Genomic DNA, 14,942 nt, shown 5'->3' with positions numbered 1-14,942 from the left:
TAAGTAATTTTACTGCAATGGGTATTATTTAAGACTAAAATTATTTACTACAAAAAAACGTTCTTTGTTCATACTATGAACAACTGTCTTCCAAAATAGAGACCACAATACAGGCATTTTTATTTGAAAAACACAAGGAGTAATGTCAAATTATTTTGCAGGTTTTTTTCTTGTCATAACAAATTTTCACAAAACTGCATTCCTGATCATAGATTTTTAGAGTCTGAAGGAACCTGAGAGATCCAATCTAACTCCTTCCTGCTGCCCAGAGAGATGAAATGATTTATCTAAAATCATGTAGCTAACTAATGACAGAGCCTGGGGGAGAACTGAGTCCTTTATCCATTATGCCATAGTGCTACATTCCTCTGGAAAAAACTACCTACTCACTCTTGATTTTTAATGGTAGTTAGGGTCTTGGGGTAAGGTTTTTTTCCATGACTAAGTAGTGAGTGCTCTTTTGTTTTCTTGTGTGGGTGTGTGGGAGCTTCCTATCAAGGGTGGTAGTTTTTTTGTTGTAACAATTGAACAGTGTGATGCATTAAGGAGAAAGGCATTTGTCTGGTTAACTTGTTAGGAGTCAAGAAAAAATGGTTATGGCTCAAACTTGCTGCCCTCAGTGCTGACAGGCACACATTTTAAAGTTGAATTTCTTAATGTGGGTTCATTGATAAATGCCTTAAAATTTTGTGAAAATTATGTGAATAGTTGCTCACCCTCCAAAGAGAGAATTGCCCACTTGCGTTAGGTTATCAAAGGGTACATGATTATAACCACTGTTTGAGAGGGAAAACTAAGCAAACCTTATTGGGAATGAGCACTCCACCTTTGCACTGTAAATAATAGTTACACTAGGGCTTCCTTTACCTCCAGCCCCCTCTGTTTGTACTCTCTCACTGACATGCCTTCCCCACACAGCTTCCTGGATCTTGTCATGGAAGCCACTGGAAGCCCAAACCTTCTTGTTGCAGGAACCTTTTCCTAAAGCTTTCCCAAGGCTGCCCAAAGCTGTGAAAGTCATCCAGTTTCTGCCTTTTCTCTCCCTTTCCTGCTTACCCTTTGAAGGCAAATGTGAGGCTTAAAAGTTTGTTTTTTTTTTTTATTAGAGATCTCAGAAGTATTATTTCAGTTCATTCTAGTTAAAAGGAATTTGTGAGCTGACCTAAGAACCTAAGACTTGTTATAAGGGGAAAAAAAAGCAACTGGAATTCCCATCAATACTTTACAAATTAACTTTTAGAATGACTTTTGTTCATTAGGGAATCTCTGTGTTTGATCTGGAAACTCTTTAACACTTTCCAGGAACAGAATGAAAATCTGTGGATGGTGGTTTAGGAGTTGCCCAGACCTGTAAAGTGTTTTAATTGATTTTTTTCCTTCTTGAATTTTATTTGACTTAGAAGGATCTGCCCTGAGATAGGAACTCATTTTAATGGGCCTCCTTCCTTAGAAGAGAACATATGGAAAGCATGTTCTAAATTTTTAAGTCTAGTATCGTGACACACAAAGAAAAATCTACCATTAAGATTGAATTTGGGAGACTTTTTTTTCCATTTGTTAATTCATTTTAAAAAACATTTACTGAGTACATGTCATGAACCCTCACACATCATGTTAGATGCTGGGAGATGAAACATGATCTCTTCCGTTGAGTAGCTCACAATCTGCTGGGGACACAACTCAATTAATAATAATGATTCAGTGTGCGAAATACTTAAGACCGAAACCAAACCCGTTGCCATCTCAGTTCTGACTCATAGTGACCCTAAAGGGCAGAGTAGAACTGCCCCATAGGGTTTCTAAGGCTATAATCTTTACAGAAGCAGACTATCACATCTTTCTCCCGCAGAGCCACTGGTAGGTTCGAACCGCCAACCTTTTGGTTAGCAGCTGAGCACTTTAACCACTGAGCTGCCAGGGTGCCTTCAAAATACTCTAATAGAGATACCAAAAAAATATTGAAATTAGTACTCTGCCTGGCCAGGAAGAGGGATGGGAGCGGGGTCAGTGGAGTGTTGGCCAAGGGAGTTAGGAAAAAATTCACAGAAAAGGTGACATTTGAGTTGGGTCTTGAAGGTTCAATAGAAATTTGGGGAAAGAAAGAACCTAGTTAGGCATAAGTGGTATCTTTATGCCTTCCTGATTTTAACTAACTTAACATCTACCACTCTGTTATTTTGTATTTTCAATTAGAGCTCCAAACGTGAATGGAAGCCTCTGGAGGACCGTAGCTGCACAGACATACCATGGCTGCTACTCTTCATCTTCTTCTGCATTGGGATGGTAAGGAAATTCTCACAGATGACTGGAACCTGAACTCCCCATCCAGGGGAATGAAGGGGAATAGGTTTAAAGAGGGAGATTTTTTTTTTTAAAACCCCTTCCGTATTGCTTTTAAGTGGAGGGCCAAGGAGGCCACTGAAGCAGGTTATTTTCCCCTCCATACCATTCAGTGGTATTTGGTATCCCCTTCATTTTTTTTCTACATGAAAACTGAGACTAAAATTAAGGAGCCACCGGGAATCTGTCTCATTTGATAGATCATTCTGGAAATCCAGATCATCTGACGTAAGTTTATCTAGACTGAGATCTTGATGGGGTGATGAGAACACTGGCCAGGAAGTCAAGAGGCTTGTGTACAGCCCCGTCACGTAAACCTGATGGTTGACTTTAGGCCAGTGAGTTCTCCTAGGACTTGGTGTTCCTGTGAATAAAAGTAGGATGTTTTGCTAGATGATTTCTACAGTAGCTTCTAGTTCTGACATTTTTTAGTTCTTTCTAGATGTGTGACTGGTTGCTCACTGCTTCTTCCTCCTTCTGCCCATATTAGGCCCCTGCTGCCTGCTATGCTGACTATAATGAGTGGTGTCTCTCAGTCAGAGATCCAGGGACCTGGTGTATCTTATCTTAGATCAGTGATTTCCAAGTGGGGCACAGGGAGTGGAGGAGCAGAGTCTGGTGCAGGGTATTGAGGGTATGCTTATTCAAATTGCCCTGCAGGAGTTTCTGACACAGACTTCAGTGGTTTTAGAGTCACTGCTGGTGTTCTGGGCTGGAAAAAAAAGATAGAAATGACTATTTTAGAACTAGCCGGTGTTTAGAGCTAGAAAGGACCTTGGAAATCCTCATCTGGTCCATCGCCCTCATTTTACAGAGATGATAAGGGTCATCCCAGGGCCATCCTGCTAGTTGATGGCAGAGCCGGCAACAGAGCCCAGGTCTCTTAACTTCCAAGCCGATGCTCTTTCCTGCCACCTCATTTCCTCTCCCTCAAGGCAACTGTACAGATACTGTATTGGTCTCTCCTTCTTACTCTTTTACAACTCAAAATGCAGTTATGCTGCCTCAGGCAGCCTTTTTTCACTCATGTGTCAGTGTTTTTAAGCTCTTTCTTTCCCATACATTTTATCAAGGCTCTTTGGGAAATTCTTTTTCTGCATCTTTCTGTAACTGCCCACCTCCCAAGTTGCATTTTTGAATCACAGAACCATCCTAATCATGGCTAATAGACATAATTGTAGACACCAATCCAAGGAAAGAAAGCAGTAAATTTTAACAATGAGATATGATAAGTCTAGTAAAATAATAAGTATTAATTTTAAAGGAAAGAGGTAGCTCAGTTTCACCAAATTTAGAGTATTTAGAAAACCTCGAAATACCCATTTTCTAGCTTCAGACTTACATTGTTCAAGAGTTTCCTTAGTTTAATGGACTAGCAGCTGAACTGCAGCATGCACAAATATGCATGCAGAGTGTGAAAAAGATTCTTCGCTAACAGAATTAGTCCAAAACTTTTTTTTCCCCCTGAATTTAACCCTGGGACAAATAGCGGCTGACCTTTCAGAATTATGTTTATAAAAGCATGTACCACGCCACCAGAGGTGCTTTTGATTTTCTGTGCTAAAATAGCTCAGGCAAATGCAATCTTTAATGTTAACAGGCGGAGTTGGGAGTGACTTGAGAGTAAGGAGTTATTTACTGAAGCGTTTTAATGCAATGTTAACTAATATAATGTCGATTTCAATGTGATGGTAATTAAGACCCACTGTGTGTACTTTTAGATGCAGGCTTAGCGTTATTTGTTTTGGAATGATTCTTTTAGTGCATTCATGGAGTTGAGCTGTCATCAAATTTTGCCATGTGGAAACTGAAGAAATCTCAGAGTTCTCTTGCCCAGCATAGTGGCATAATTGTAGTTCTAAGTTGTTTTTTCTTCTGAGTGTTTGTTCCTTTGAATTCATTCTGTAGTACTTGTAAGAGAAAAATTCAGCAAACGTTTGCTGAGTATTAATCTATACCCAGTGTTTTCATATATGTATTTATCTCATTAATTCTCCCAGTTACCTGATAACATAGATTTTATCCCCAGTTTACAGATGAGGCATGTTGTTGTTAGTAAGTAGTAAAGATAGATTGGAACCAGAACTTTCTGGCTGTTTTTTTTCTTTTTTTTTTTTTTTAACCTAGTGGTCACAGCTGCCTGCTTCTCTTGCTAGTTATTTCTCAGTCATCCTGCAGCCTGATAGTCAAACTGTATCTTTATTCTTCTGTCCTTACCTGCTGTTCTTTGCTCGCTCCTTGATATTCGTGCTTTAACTCTTGAATATTTTAAGTTCTTGTCCTCTTCCACTCATCTTCACCAGTAAATCTTTTTATTTACACATGTTCACTTCTTCATAAATATTTGTACTTCTCTTTTTATTTCCTCGCTTGGTCACAAGGTTTTTCCATGCTTGAATTGTCTAGAACCTAGAGTACTTTTCAAAGTAAATTGCTACCAGACTTTTTGAGAGCTGTCATGTTCCACATTTGAACTTGGATCACTATTTTGAATTTATTAGACATCTGTTTACCCTGCCCTAAAAAAATTACACATAGCAATGCATTTATAAATTTCTGTTTTTCATTAAGGTAGTAAACAAGTGGTTCTCAGATCTGGCTGCACATTAGAATATGCTGAGATCTTTAAAAAATACTCATGCCTGGGTACCACCTCAGAGACTCTGATTTAATCTCTGTGATTCTAATGTTCAGCCAGGTTTGAGACCCGCTGTTTTTAGGCGTTTATAAAACAGTGAAGAAGAGTTTTGAGCAAGACGTCATATGACTGTTTTAGGCATTTATAAAACAGCGAAGAAGAGTTTTGAGCAAAACGTCATATGACTGGGTTTAGAAAGATGACTGTGGTAGCCAGTGTTAAAGATGGCTTGGAAGGAGGAAGAGATTTCGTGTAGAGAGACCACCGTGGAGGCTAATGTAATCATCCTGGTGAGAGGTGAAAAACCCGAAATAAGGTAGTGGTAAAGGAGAGGAGGAAAGAGATTGAAGAGGTAAGATCAGTAACATTTGGTGTCATTGGTATTAGAGGGAAGTAGGAGACAGATTAAGGATGACTAAGAGGTCCTTGTGTTAAGGATTCAGGTTAGGGTTTTTTCCACTCAAATCGTACCCCACCTCCTCCCAAGCTACCAGCCATGGTTTCCGTACACACAAGAGAACAAGAGTGGGATGGAGGTTAGCAAAATACCGTTTTATTGGTTGCTGAACAAGTACCTGATACCCCCAGTAAAACACTGGTAAAAATGAGTTGTGGAATGAAGCTTGGGGCACACATCCTCCCATATCTAGGATGGTCTGATTTACCTGGTCTGATAGGGAGAAGAGGTGTGTATGCGAAGAGAAGAGAAGGGAGAAGAGGAGAGGAAGAGGAAAGGAAGAGGACAGATCCACCTGAGTCAAATTTGCCTGGATCAACTTACCACAAAAAGACAAGAATGACAGGAGGCTGGAAGACCCTGCCAGGAGTGCTTATCACATGGGAGATGGGAAATGGAAGATGATACAGAGATCCCCTGATAATTATTACTGCTTACTGTGTACTTACTATCTACTGCAAAAGACCTCTTTAAAGTGTTAAAAAGCAAAGATGTCACTTCGAAGACTAAGTTGCACTTGACCCAAGCCACGGGGTTTTCAGTTGCCACATAAACATACGAAGGCTGGTCAATGAATAAGAAAGACCAAAGAAGAATTGATGCCTTTGAGTTATGGTGTTGGCGAAGAATATTGACTATACCATGGACTGCCAAAAGAATGAACAAATGTGTCTTGGAAGAAGTACAACCAGAATGCTCCTTAGAAGCGAGGATGGTGAGACTTCATCTCATGTATGTTGGACATGTTATCAGGATGGACCAGTCCCTGGAGAAGAACATCATGCTTGGTAAAGTGAGGGTCAGTAAAGGAGAGGGAGACCCTCAATGAAATAGATTGACACAGTAGCTACAACAGTGGGCTCAAGCATAACAACGATCACAAGGATGACGTAGGACTGGGCAGTGTTTCGTTCTGTTGTACATAGGGGCTCTGTGAGTTGGAACCAACTTGACGGCACCTAACAACAGCACTATGTGCCAGGCGCTTTTCTCAGCACTTGACACGTAGAAACTCATTTAATTCTCACAAGTACTCAGTGAAGTAGATACTGTTAATATCATTGCCTCCACTTTACAGATAAGGAAACAGGCACAGAGCTATGTTAAATAATTGCTTAAGAATACACAGAGGCAGAGGTGAACCCAGGGGAGAAGAGGTAGAAGGCAAGGCCTCAGGAGGCTGACCCTACCTGTTATGCTTATTGCCTGGAATGGGGAAACAACAGAAAACATCCTGCATGTGAACACGGACTTTGAAGGATACAGTAACCTCACTTGCAAGTAAAATGTGGTCTAATCAGTGTCTCAGACTTTGATCAAATACTCAGCATTGTCTCCTCCTCCAGTGAGGAGTTCGAAAGCTAGGGCAAGGGGCAGAAGCATGAGGAGAGGGAACAGAAGAGTCCCCTCACTCTGTATCTTACATGTGCAGTCTAGTAGATAATGATGCTACTAATGGAGATGGGATATATGTAGGAAAGGAAAATGGTTTGGGAAAATGTGGAATGAGAAAAGTTTGGATATGTAGAATTCGTGGGTAGAGATAAGCAGTTGGAAATTGAGGGTTGGAATTTTGAAGAAAGATCTGGACTAGAGCTGAATCTAGGAGACGGTATTGTATAGGTTGTCCCTTGACACTGCTTTCAAGGACGTTTTTAATTTTACAGCATTAGTCTAGTTCCTGGGGCATGGTGTTTCTACCTCATTAGCTATTGTTGAGTGTGCAGCACAAAGCAAGAGATTCACTGCAGTATTTAGTCACCTGTTTGATGATCTGTCCTTTGCCAGGATCACAGAATAGGAAGAAACAGTCTGCTAAAAATTACCTTATAGTTACCTGATCCAGAGGACTACCTAATTTTTGTTAAATCCATTTGTTTTTAACGTACTCTTTCTTTCCTTTTTCTCAGTTACTATAGTGAGCCAAATGGGTTTATACTTCTCTCTGCAAGTATATATATTCTTAAAATTTTTACTTTGTATCACCTTTCCCTTGGAATCATAAAATTTTAGAAGAGGAAAAGGGCGTTAGAGATGAATTTAGTTCAGTCCTTAGGACAGGTAAGGAAACTGAGTCTCAGAGACTTTAAAGTGACTTGCCCAGGGTCATAAGGAGTATTAGCAGTATAGCTGGGATCCAGTCTCAGAATTCTTTGTGTTCTTTTCATTGCCTGAGCAGCCCATGAAACTGAGTCTCTCTGATCTTTGCTCACTCGTGCCCCATTATTTTTTTCTCTTTTAAGAACATTACAGTTCTTTTATGGTAAACCTTATGTGTTATAATTCTTTGTATCTTGCATGGTACATTGTGTTTGTATATGCTCAATAAATGCTTACTGAGTGGATGTTTCTTAGACTTCCAGTCACTGCTGGTTTTACGCCTCTTTCCTCTTTCTTAGAGCAATGCGTTCTACTAAACTTTGAAGGAATCCAGAAATCTTTGGCAAATTGGCAAAAGTTTCATTTATTTATTTGCATAAATATTAGTATTGCATCAGGCCTTCTGATCTTACCCTATCTTCTGGGTCCTAATAGCCTTCCTTTTTTCAGGGTTCTAAGAAGTAGAGGAACTGAAGCCAAATGTTACTCCAAGGTTTTACAGAGTACTTATTAGGAGATTGACCCTAAGCATTTATTGAAATAAAGGTGTATAGAGCTAAAGTAGATAGTATTTGAGGGGGGAAAAAAAGAGGCTCTATATGTTTTTATTAATTCATGGGAAAAGGCTGTAAATATCACTCTTTTTCTCCCCCCAGCTTCTGCCGTATTCATGTCTTACCACCCGTATTTTTGTTGACTTTTTTTTTGAAGTAAGGCCTTCTGCCTTGTTCAGATTGCTTAGTAAATATTCCAGGTATGAAGTTCAATTATGCTTGTGAAATGAAAGTGTATCCTTTTTGACTAACAGTGAATGAAGCTAAGTAAAAGCTCTTACTTAAATAGAACTAAACCTTGTAATATGAAGGAAAGATGTGCACAGTTCATTAATTAGCTGATTATTATTATTTTTTAATATTTTGTGTTTTTGGTGAAAGTTTACACAGAAAGTTAGGTTTTCATTTAACAACTTCTATACATATTGTTCAGTGATATTGGTTACATTTTTCACAATATATCAGCATTCTCATTATTTCCATTCTGGTTGTTCTGTTTCCCTTAATCTAGCTTCCCTGTACCCCCTTACCTTCTCATCTTTGGTCTAGGGAAAACATTTACTGTTTGGTTTCGTTTAGATGAATATTTAGAGGCACACAGTACTCACAGGTGATATTATTTATTTTATGGGCCAGTTTGTCATTTAATTAACCAATTGTTTTAGGCAATAGATACTTACTAGTTGCCAGGCTTTGCCTTTGATCCACCATCCTTATATGCCTTTACCTGATTTGAGTCACGTCCTATTTGTGATTAGATTTGTCTGCTCCTCCTCTCTCTCTTAAAATAGCAGTTCTGAAAGCAATTCAACAGTTCAGTCATAGTAAGATTTTAGCCATCATTTTCTTCCTTACTAATAGGCTTACTTTCTCTCTAGTGATTGCTTTCTACTATACGCTTATAAAAGCTTTCCTCATCCCCCTTATCATTTGCCTCATTAATGTGATTTCCTTCTGCCAAATGCTTTTTTTCCCTTCTCTGTGGAGCCATTAAATTATTGAGTGTATTCTGTAAAGTTTCTTTCTCTCTGTTTTAAATTCCATGTATCGCTTTTTTTTCCTTATATGAAACTATATAGCTTCCTGCATTTGGTTTACAGAATTTTTCTTTTTAAGGAGATTGTATTTTTAATTATATTTGGGCTAGTTCCCCCTCGTCAGCACTTGTGCCATATGGGAAGTCTCTGGGATAACAGTCATGGTTTCTTCCAATCTTACTAGCTTTTGGTTCTCCTTCCTTTCCTCCCTGCAGCTCCTTACTTGCTCTACTCTAATGCTTCTGGAAGGTACTAAGAAGTGTAAATGGCCTATGTGAAAATATGTCAGTGTCCTATTTTAGCATATATATGTACATTTATAATTTATACTCTGTGTTCTTCCCAGAGGGATGTGAGGTGGCTTATGATAAAAAAAACCACATGTCCAACAACACTGTTAAAAATAGTCAGAAAGGGAAATCAGAAACCATTTTAGGGACTCTGCAACACAAAGTGCTTATAAAACATACAAAGAAAATTCTGTGAAAAGTGAAAGAGGAATATAACCTTTTAATTATGCAAAGGCTTTGCTGTTTTTGACTAGTAGTAAAATAAGATTGTAATTATGGTCTGCTTTTGTATAATAACAAAGTTACTGACAGTATTTTTCACTTTTTCCTTCTAGAAATTTTTATCCAAAAATAGAGAACTGAAGGGATTTTTGGTTAGTTCCCAGTTACCATTGTTAAACTCTTCAGTCTGACTTTCCTATTTGAATTTACCGCTACCAGCTACTGTTTATTGATCACTTGCCCTGTGCCAGACACTCAGGTAGGGATTGGATGTCCATTATCTCATTTAGTCTTCATCATTAGGCTGTGAAGTAGAAGGCATTACTCTGTGTTAGGATGAACAGGTAATTGGACCAGAGCCACACTGGTAGTAAGTGGTGGAGTTTGAATCCAGGCTATTCTGAATACCAAGCCCATTCCCTTTCTATTACCCTGTGATGCTTCTTGTTAAAAAACTGTATTGGAAAGGTTAACCTTTAAACCTCCTAATAGTTTACATCCACTTCCTGTTCTTGCTCAATATAAAACCCGTTGCTGTTAAGTCGATTTCGACTCATAGCGACCCTAGTGGACAGAGTACAACTGCCCTATAGGGTTTCCAAAGCTATAATCTTTACTGAAGCAGACTGCCATGTCTTATCTCCTGTGGAGCTGGTGGGTTCGAACTGTCAACCTTTCATTTAGTAGGTGAGCACTTAAGCGCTGTGCCATCAGGGCTTCTTGCTCCATGTAGATTAAAAAACAAACAAACCCATTGCCATCAAGTCAATTCCAACTCATAGCGACCCTATAGGACAGAGTAGAACTGCCTCATAGAATTTCCAAGGAGCACCTGGTGGATTCGAACTGCTGACCTTTTGGTTAGTAGCCATAGCTCTAAACCACTATGCCACCAGTGTTTCCTGCTCAATGTAAGTAGGGTTTTCTTATTTTGAGGTTCGAGGATATACCTAGAATGATAATGCTGATTTGTATGTGTGTATATATGTAACAGATTAAATGTCGTTTTCTCATCTTGTAGTACTCGGTTGGAGTTCTGAGGTGGGACTGATTGCCCTGCAGTCTCCTTGGAGGAGTTAGAAGGTGGGGGTGGGGGGAGAGGGGTAACTGGGTGAGGGCGAATGAGTTTGTTTTGACTAGCCTATGCCTATCCCTAGTGCTAGCAGTTAGCTGCTGCTTTAAAGTAGAATGTACTAACCTTTATTGAGACAGACACTTTACATGTATTATCTCATGTAATTCTCACAACAGCCTTTGTGGTAAGTGGTTTTAGCCCCAGTTTATAGATGGGTAAACTGAAGCACAGAGAATTAAGTTTGTTCAAGGTCACACAAGTAGAAAATGGAATCATCCATATTCTACCGATCAAAACAGGTTTATCCGACCCCAAAGCCCAGGATCTTTCCCTTACAGCCCATTGTCATCTCTAACAATAATAATAAGAACTAATATTTATAGAGCACTTTCTGTGTACCGAGCATGGTTCTTACCACTTTACTCGAGTATTTCATTTAATCCTTACAACAACCTTATGAACTACATACTCATTATCTCCATCTTATAGATGAGTAAACTGAGACACAGAGAGTTGAAGTAACTTGGGTTTAATCAGAGAGCAAGAGAGGGAATCAAGGAGTCCATTTTCTTATAAAGTGTAGCTTCAAGAAGTTTCTACTGGCTAGGGTTATTCTTTGTACTCTCATCCTCATCTCCTCTACCTGCACAGTAAAAGTAGGAGTGGGGTTACTTGGAAAACAGTGTTTGTTTATTAAAAAAACTGTTACTGTCGAGTTAATTCCGACTCATAGTGACCCTATAGGACAGGGTAGAACTGCCCCATGAGGTTTCCAAGGCTGTAATCTTTTACGGAAGCAAACTGCCACATTTTTCTCCCATGGAGTGGCTGTTGGGTTTGAATCACCAACCGTTCAGTTAGCAGCCAAGTGCTTAACCACTACACCACCAGGACTCCTGTTGTACCACCAAGGCTCCTTAAATTACAAGAACAACTTTTTAAAACAGAGGTCAGCAAGCTATTGCTTGCAGGCCAGCTGCCTGTTTTTGTAAATAAAGTTTTATTGAAACATAGCCATGCCCATTCATATATGTATTGTCTATGGCTGTTTATTTAGGTAAGTATATTTAAGGGGGAAATAACTTTTCTTTGAAGAAATATTTACCACTATTGCCTGAGATCTATCAGGGTTACTTAGATAAGTACTACTTTTGATACTTGGCTATTGTGAGTTAAACAGTGATAATCTCTGCCTTCACTAAACACTTTAATAAAGATAACAAAAACTCAACCTTTTAAGACCAGCTTGCAAGAATATGTCTTAACTCTAGTCTTTTCCCCAAATACAATGAATTTATCACAGTGATTCACCTTACTTCCTGTTTTTTTGCCCAGTAGCCTGCATAAAGCTTTTATTGCTTTGTCTTGGTCAGCGCATACTTGACTTAGCAAGCATGGTGCCCTTCCCAAGCATCTCCTGTTTACCTTTGGCACTGTGATGAAGCATATTCCCATGAAATGAAGTGACCTTTCCAGTACACAGAGCCAGGGCCTCACACTCTGTGAGTCTACAATTCTAAGAGCATGGCAGTTCTTCATGGTGTAATTCTTTGGCTTGTATACAGCTTGTATATTGCAGGAAGGAAACAGAAGTGTTGTGTGCGCTGAAGTGATAATGATTCAAAACCTACATGCCTATTGTTCTTTGAAATTTTTTTCCATCCTTTGCTGTTGTTCATTTAACCGAACCCCTTTACAACCAAATAAAGCTAAAGAATGAAGAGTTTTTACTCTGTGTTCTGATCTTTACTAGCTTGTCTGGCCTTGGGCGACTTTCTTAACCTCTCAGGGCCTCAGTTTCTTCATTAAAGGATTAGTTATAATGTCTGGTAAGTGCCTAGTACAGAGCCTGACACAGAGCAGATGTTTAATACAGAGAAGCTACTATTATTATAAAATGCAAGATGATCTTATGATGTAAGAGCTTGGGATTTGTTTTGTTATGGTAGTAAATAGTGTTTCCCTGTGGACTTCTTTGTGCTGCTTATGTGAAATCCAGAGAAAACAGTGGAATAGTGTTTGCAGTAAGGAAAGATAGCCCTTTGTTCCCTTGAACAGACAAAAGAAGCTCATTATCGTATCAAGTAGTGACTGTTGCTATTGAAATGGTTTATTTGTGTGTTTTTTTTCTGTTTCTTTCCTAGGGATTTATTTGTGGCTTTTCAGTAGCAACAGGTGCAGCAGCGAGACTAGTGTCAGGATACGACAGCTATGGAAATATCTGTGGGCAGAAAAATGCAAAGTTGGAAGCAATACCAAACAGTGGCATGGACCACACCCATCGGAAGTGAGTAGCCTGTTGCTGAATGATAAACACTAACTTTGAAGGGTGGCTGAGAAAATCCTACTTTTCTTATTGCTATAAAGAATATTATTTTTCTATGATTCTTCTTGGTGTTTTTGAATTTTTTTTAACCATACACTTGAATCACTCCTGTTTTCGGTTTACAGATACATTTTTTTCCAGGAAACAAAATTAGCTGCCATGTTAAAATGGGCCGACTTGAGTTTTTAATGGGTAAAGGCTTGATTTGAGAGGGTTACTCTTGTGCTCTGTTTCCCTTTTAGCTTTTAGGTTGTACGCTAAGTTTTAACCCAGAAAATAATGTTATATTTTTCTTCCTAAAATTATACTTAAATGAGAGACAGGGATGATAATGGATTTTGAGACATTAAAGTTATAAGGAAACATCGTAATATAGCATTTATAAGTGCACATCAATTTCCAGTTTTGTAAAAGATACATTTTATTTAACTGTAAAATTTATTTTGGGTTTTCAATGTTTATCTTTTAGATTTCATGAAATTCCTAACTTAATCGCCTCTTTTCTTCAAGAAAGCTATTATTTATTTATTTTTAATGTCTTGGGGAAAATTTCATGTAACATATTTAATGCTAATCTACTTGCTCACACTGTATATTTATGCCCCATTAAGCTTACTAGACATTTTTCAAATACCTGACTAGGTCTTCAGAGTTAACAAAACTAATTTTAAGGTAACAGGTTAACTGATTCAATTAATGCACTTTATAGGAAAAGACTAAGTAGATAAAAATATTTTTTTTAGTTTATAGTTCTGTTATGAAGTGTTTTCCAGGAAGGCAATATGTAATAACTATTACTGTATAAATCTGTTGGTTAAATCTGGGTCACTGCTGGGAAAAATAAGATTAATTTGATAATTTCAGAAACTTGCAGAAATCCAAATAGTTAATCATTTCTCAAAGATATTGCTTCTTTAATGAAAAGGAGATAATGCAGTTCAAGTAAATAAAAATTTAAATGATAATAATGAATTTTTATATAGCAAAAAACCCCACAAAAACCCATTGCCATTGAGTCGATTCCAACTCATAGCGACTCTGTAGGACAGAGTAGAACTGACCCACAGGGTTTCCAAGGTGCGGCTGGTGGATTGGAAGTGCTGACCTTTTGGTTAGGAGCCTGAGCTCTTAACCACTATGCCATCAGGGCTCCATTTTTATAGCATGCCAGAATAAACAAGCCTGTGATACCACCGTGATGTAGATACAGCAGAGGCTTAGAGAGGTTGAAGTGACTTTCCCAAAGCCACATAACTGGTGGGCCATGAAGTAGCCAATGCAGACAATGAGCTTTTCTCTTGCTGTGTGCCTGCATCCCTTGACAGAAGTGAAAACTGGAATCTTAGAGAGTAAAATGGAGGCTTGTTTCATTTACTCTTCTTTATGATTGTCTCATGAAATTAACTCAAATTTTAGGCCTGTGTTATTTCTTGTGGCAGGAATACCCATATCTTTTTGTTTGTTTTTGTGCTGAAATAATTTTAGATTGATGTAGAAGTTGCAAAAATAGTATAGAGAGTTCCACATTTTTTTCTTTTATTTTTGTAGGTAGCATCCATGCTGTCAAATGTTGCTTAACTCTTTAATGATGTTGACATGTACCAAACATAAATATTACAATTTAGATAATTGAGGAGATAAGAGGAAAAGGCCTCTACTCTCTCAGGTCCGCTGCTCACATGAGGTAGTAATCATTTTTACGGCTTCCTTCATAACTTCCTGATGACTCCAAGCATATTCTTACCGTCAGTTTTGTGTAAATGCCACTCTTCACACTTAATCTTATGGTGCTTCATTTGGTAAACTTTTTTTTTTTTTTTTTAAATTGTACTTCAGGTGAAGGTTTACAGAACAAATAGTTTCTCATTAGACAGTAGTACACATATTGTTTTAAGACATTGGT

At 38.4% G+C, this 14,942-nt stretch overlaps 1 protein-coding gene across 3 annotated transcripts in view; it reads left to right on the top strand.

Annotated features, from left to right (window-relative positions):
* SLC44A1 (solute carrier family 44 member 1) overlaps positions 1–14,942 on the top strand; it is a 147,417-nt gene that overhangs the window by 52,446 nt on the left and 80,029 nt on the right. For 2 of the 3 annotated variants that reach the window (XM_012554372.2, XM_023727431.1), the window contains exons 2-3: positions 2,194–2,283; positions 12,858–13,000. In XM_012554372.2, coding sequence (XP_012409826.2) covers positions 2,194–2,283; positions 12,858–13,000 — 233 coding nt within the window. Of the gene's footprint in view, positions 1–2,193; positions 2,284–12,857; positions 13,001–14,942 lie in introns of those variants that run through there. The other variant, XM_023727432.1, reaches the window with a different exon arrangement.

The sequence above is a fragment of the Trichechus manatus genome, unplaced genomic scaffold (assembly GCF_000243295.1).
Source record: "Trichechus manatus latirostris isolate Lorelei unplaced genomic scaffold, TriManLat1.0 scaffold00016, whole genome shotgun sequence".
Classification (NCBI taxonomy): domain Eukaryota; kingdom Metazoa; phylum Chordata; class Mammalia; order Sirenia; family Trichechidae; genus Trichechus; species Trichechus manatus.
Note: the sequence above shows the minus strand (reverse complement) of the source record. Positions and strands in the feature narration are given on the sequence as shown.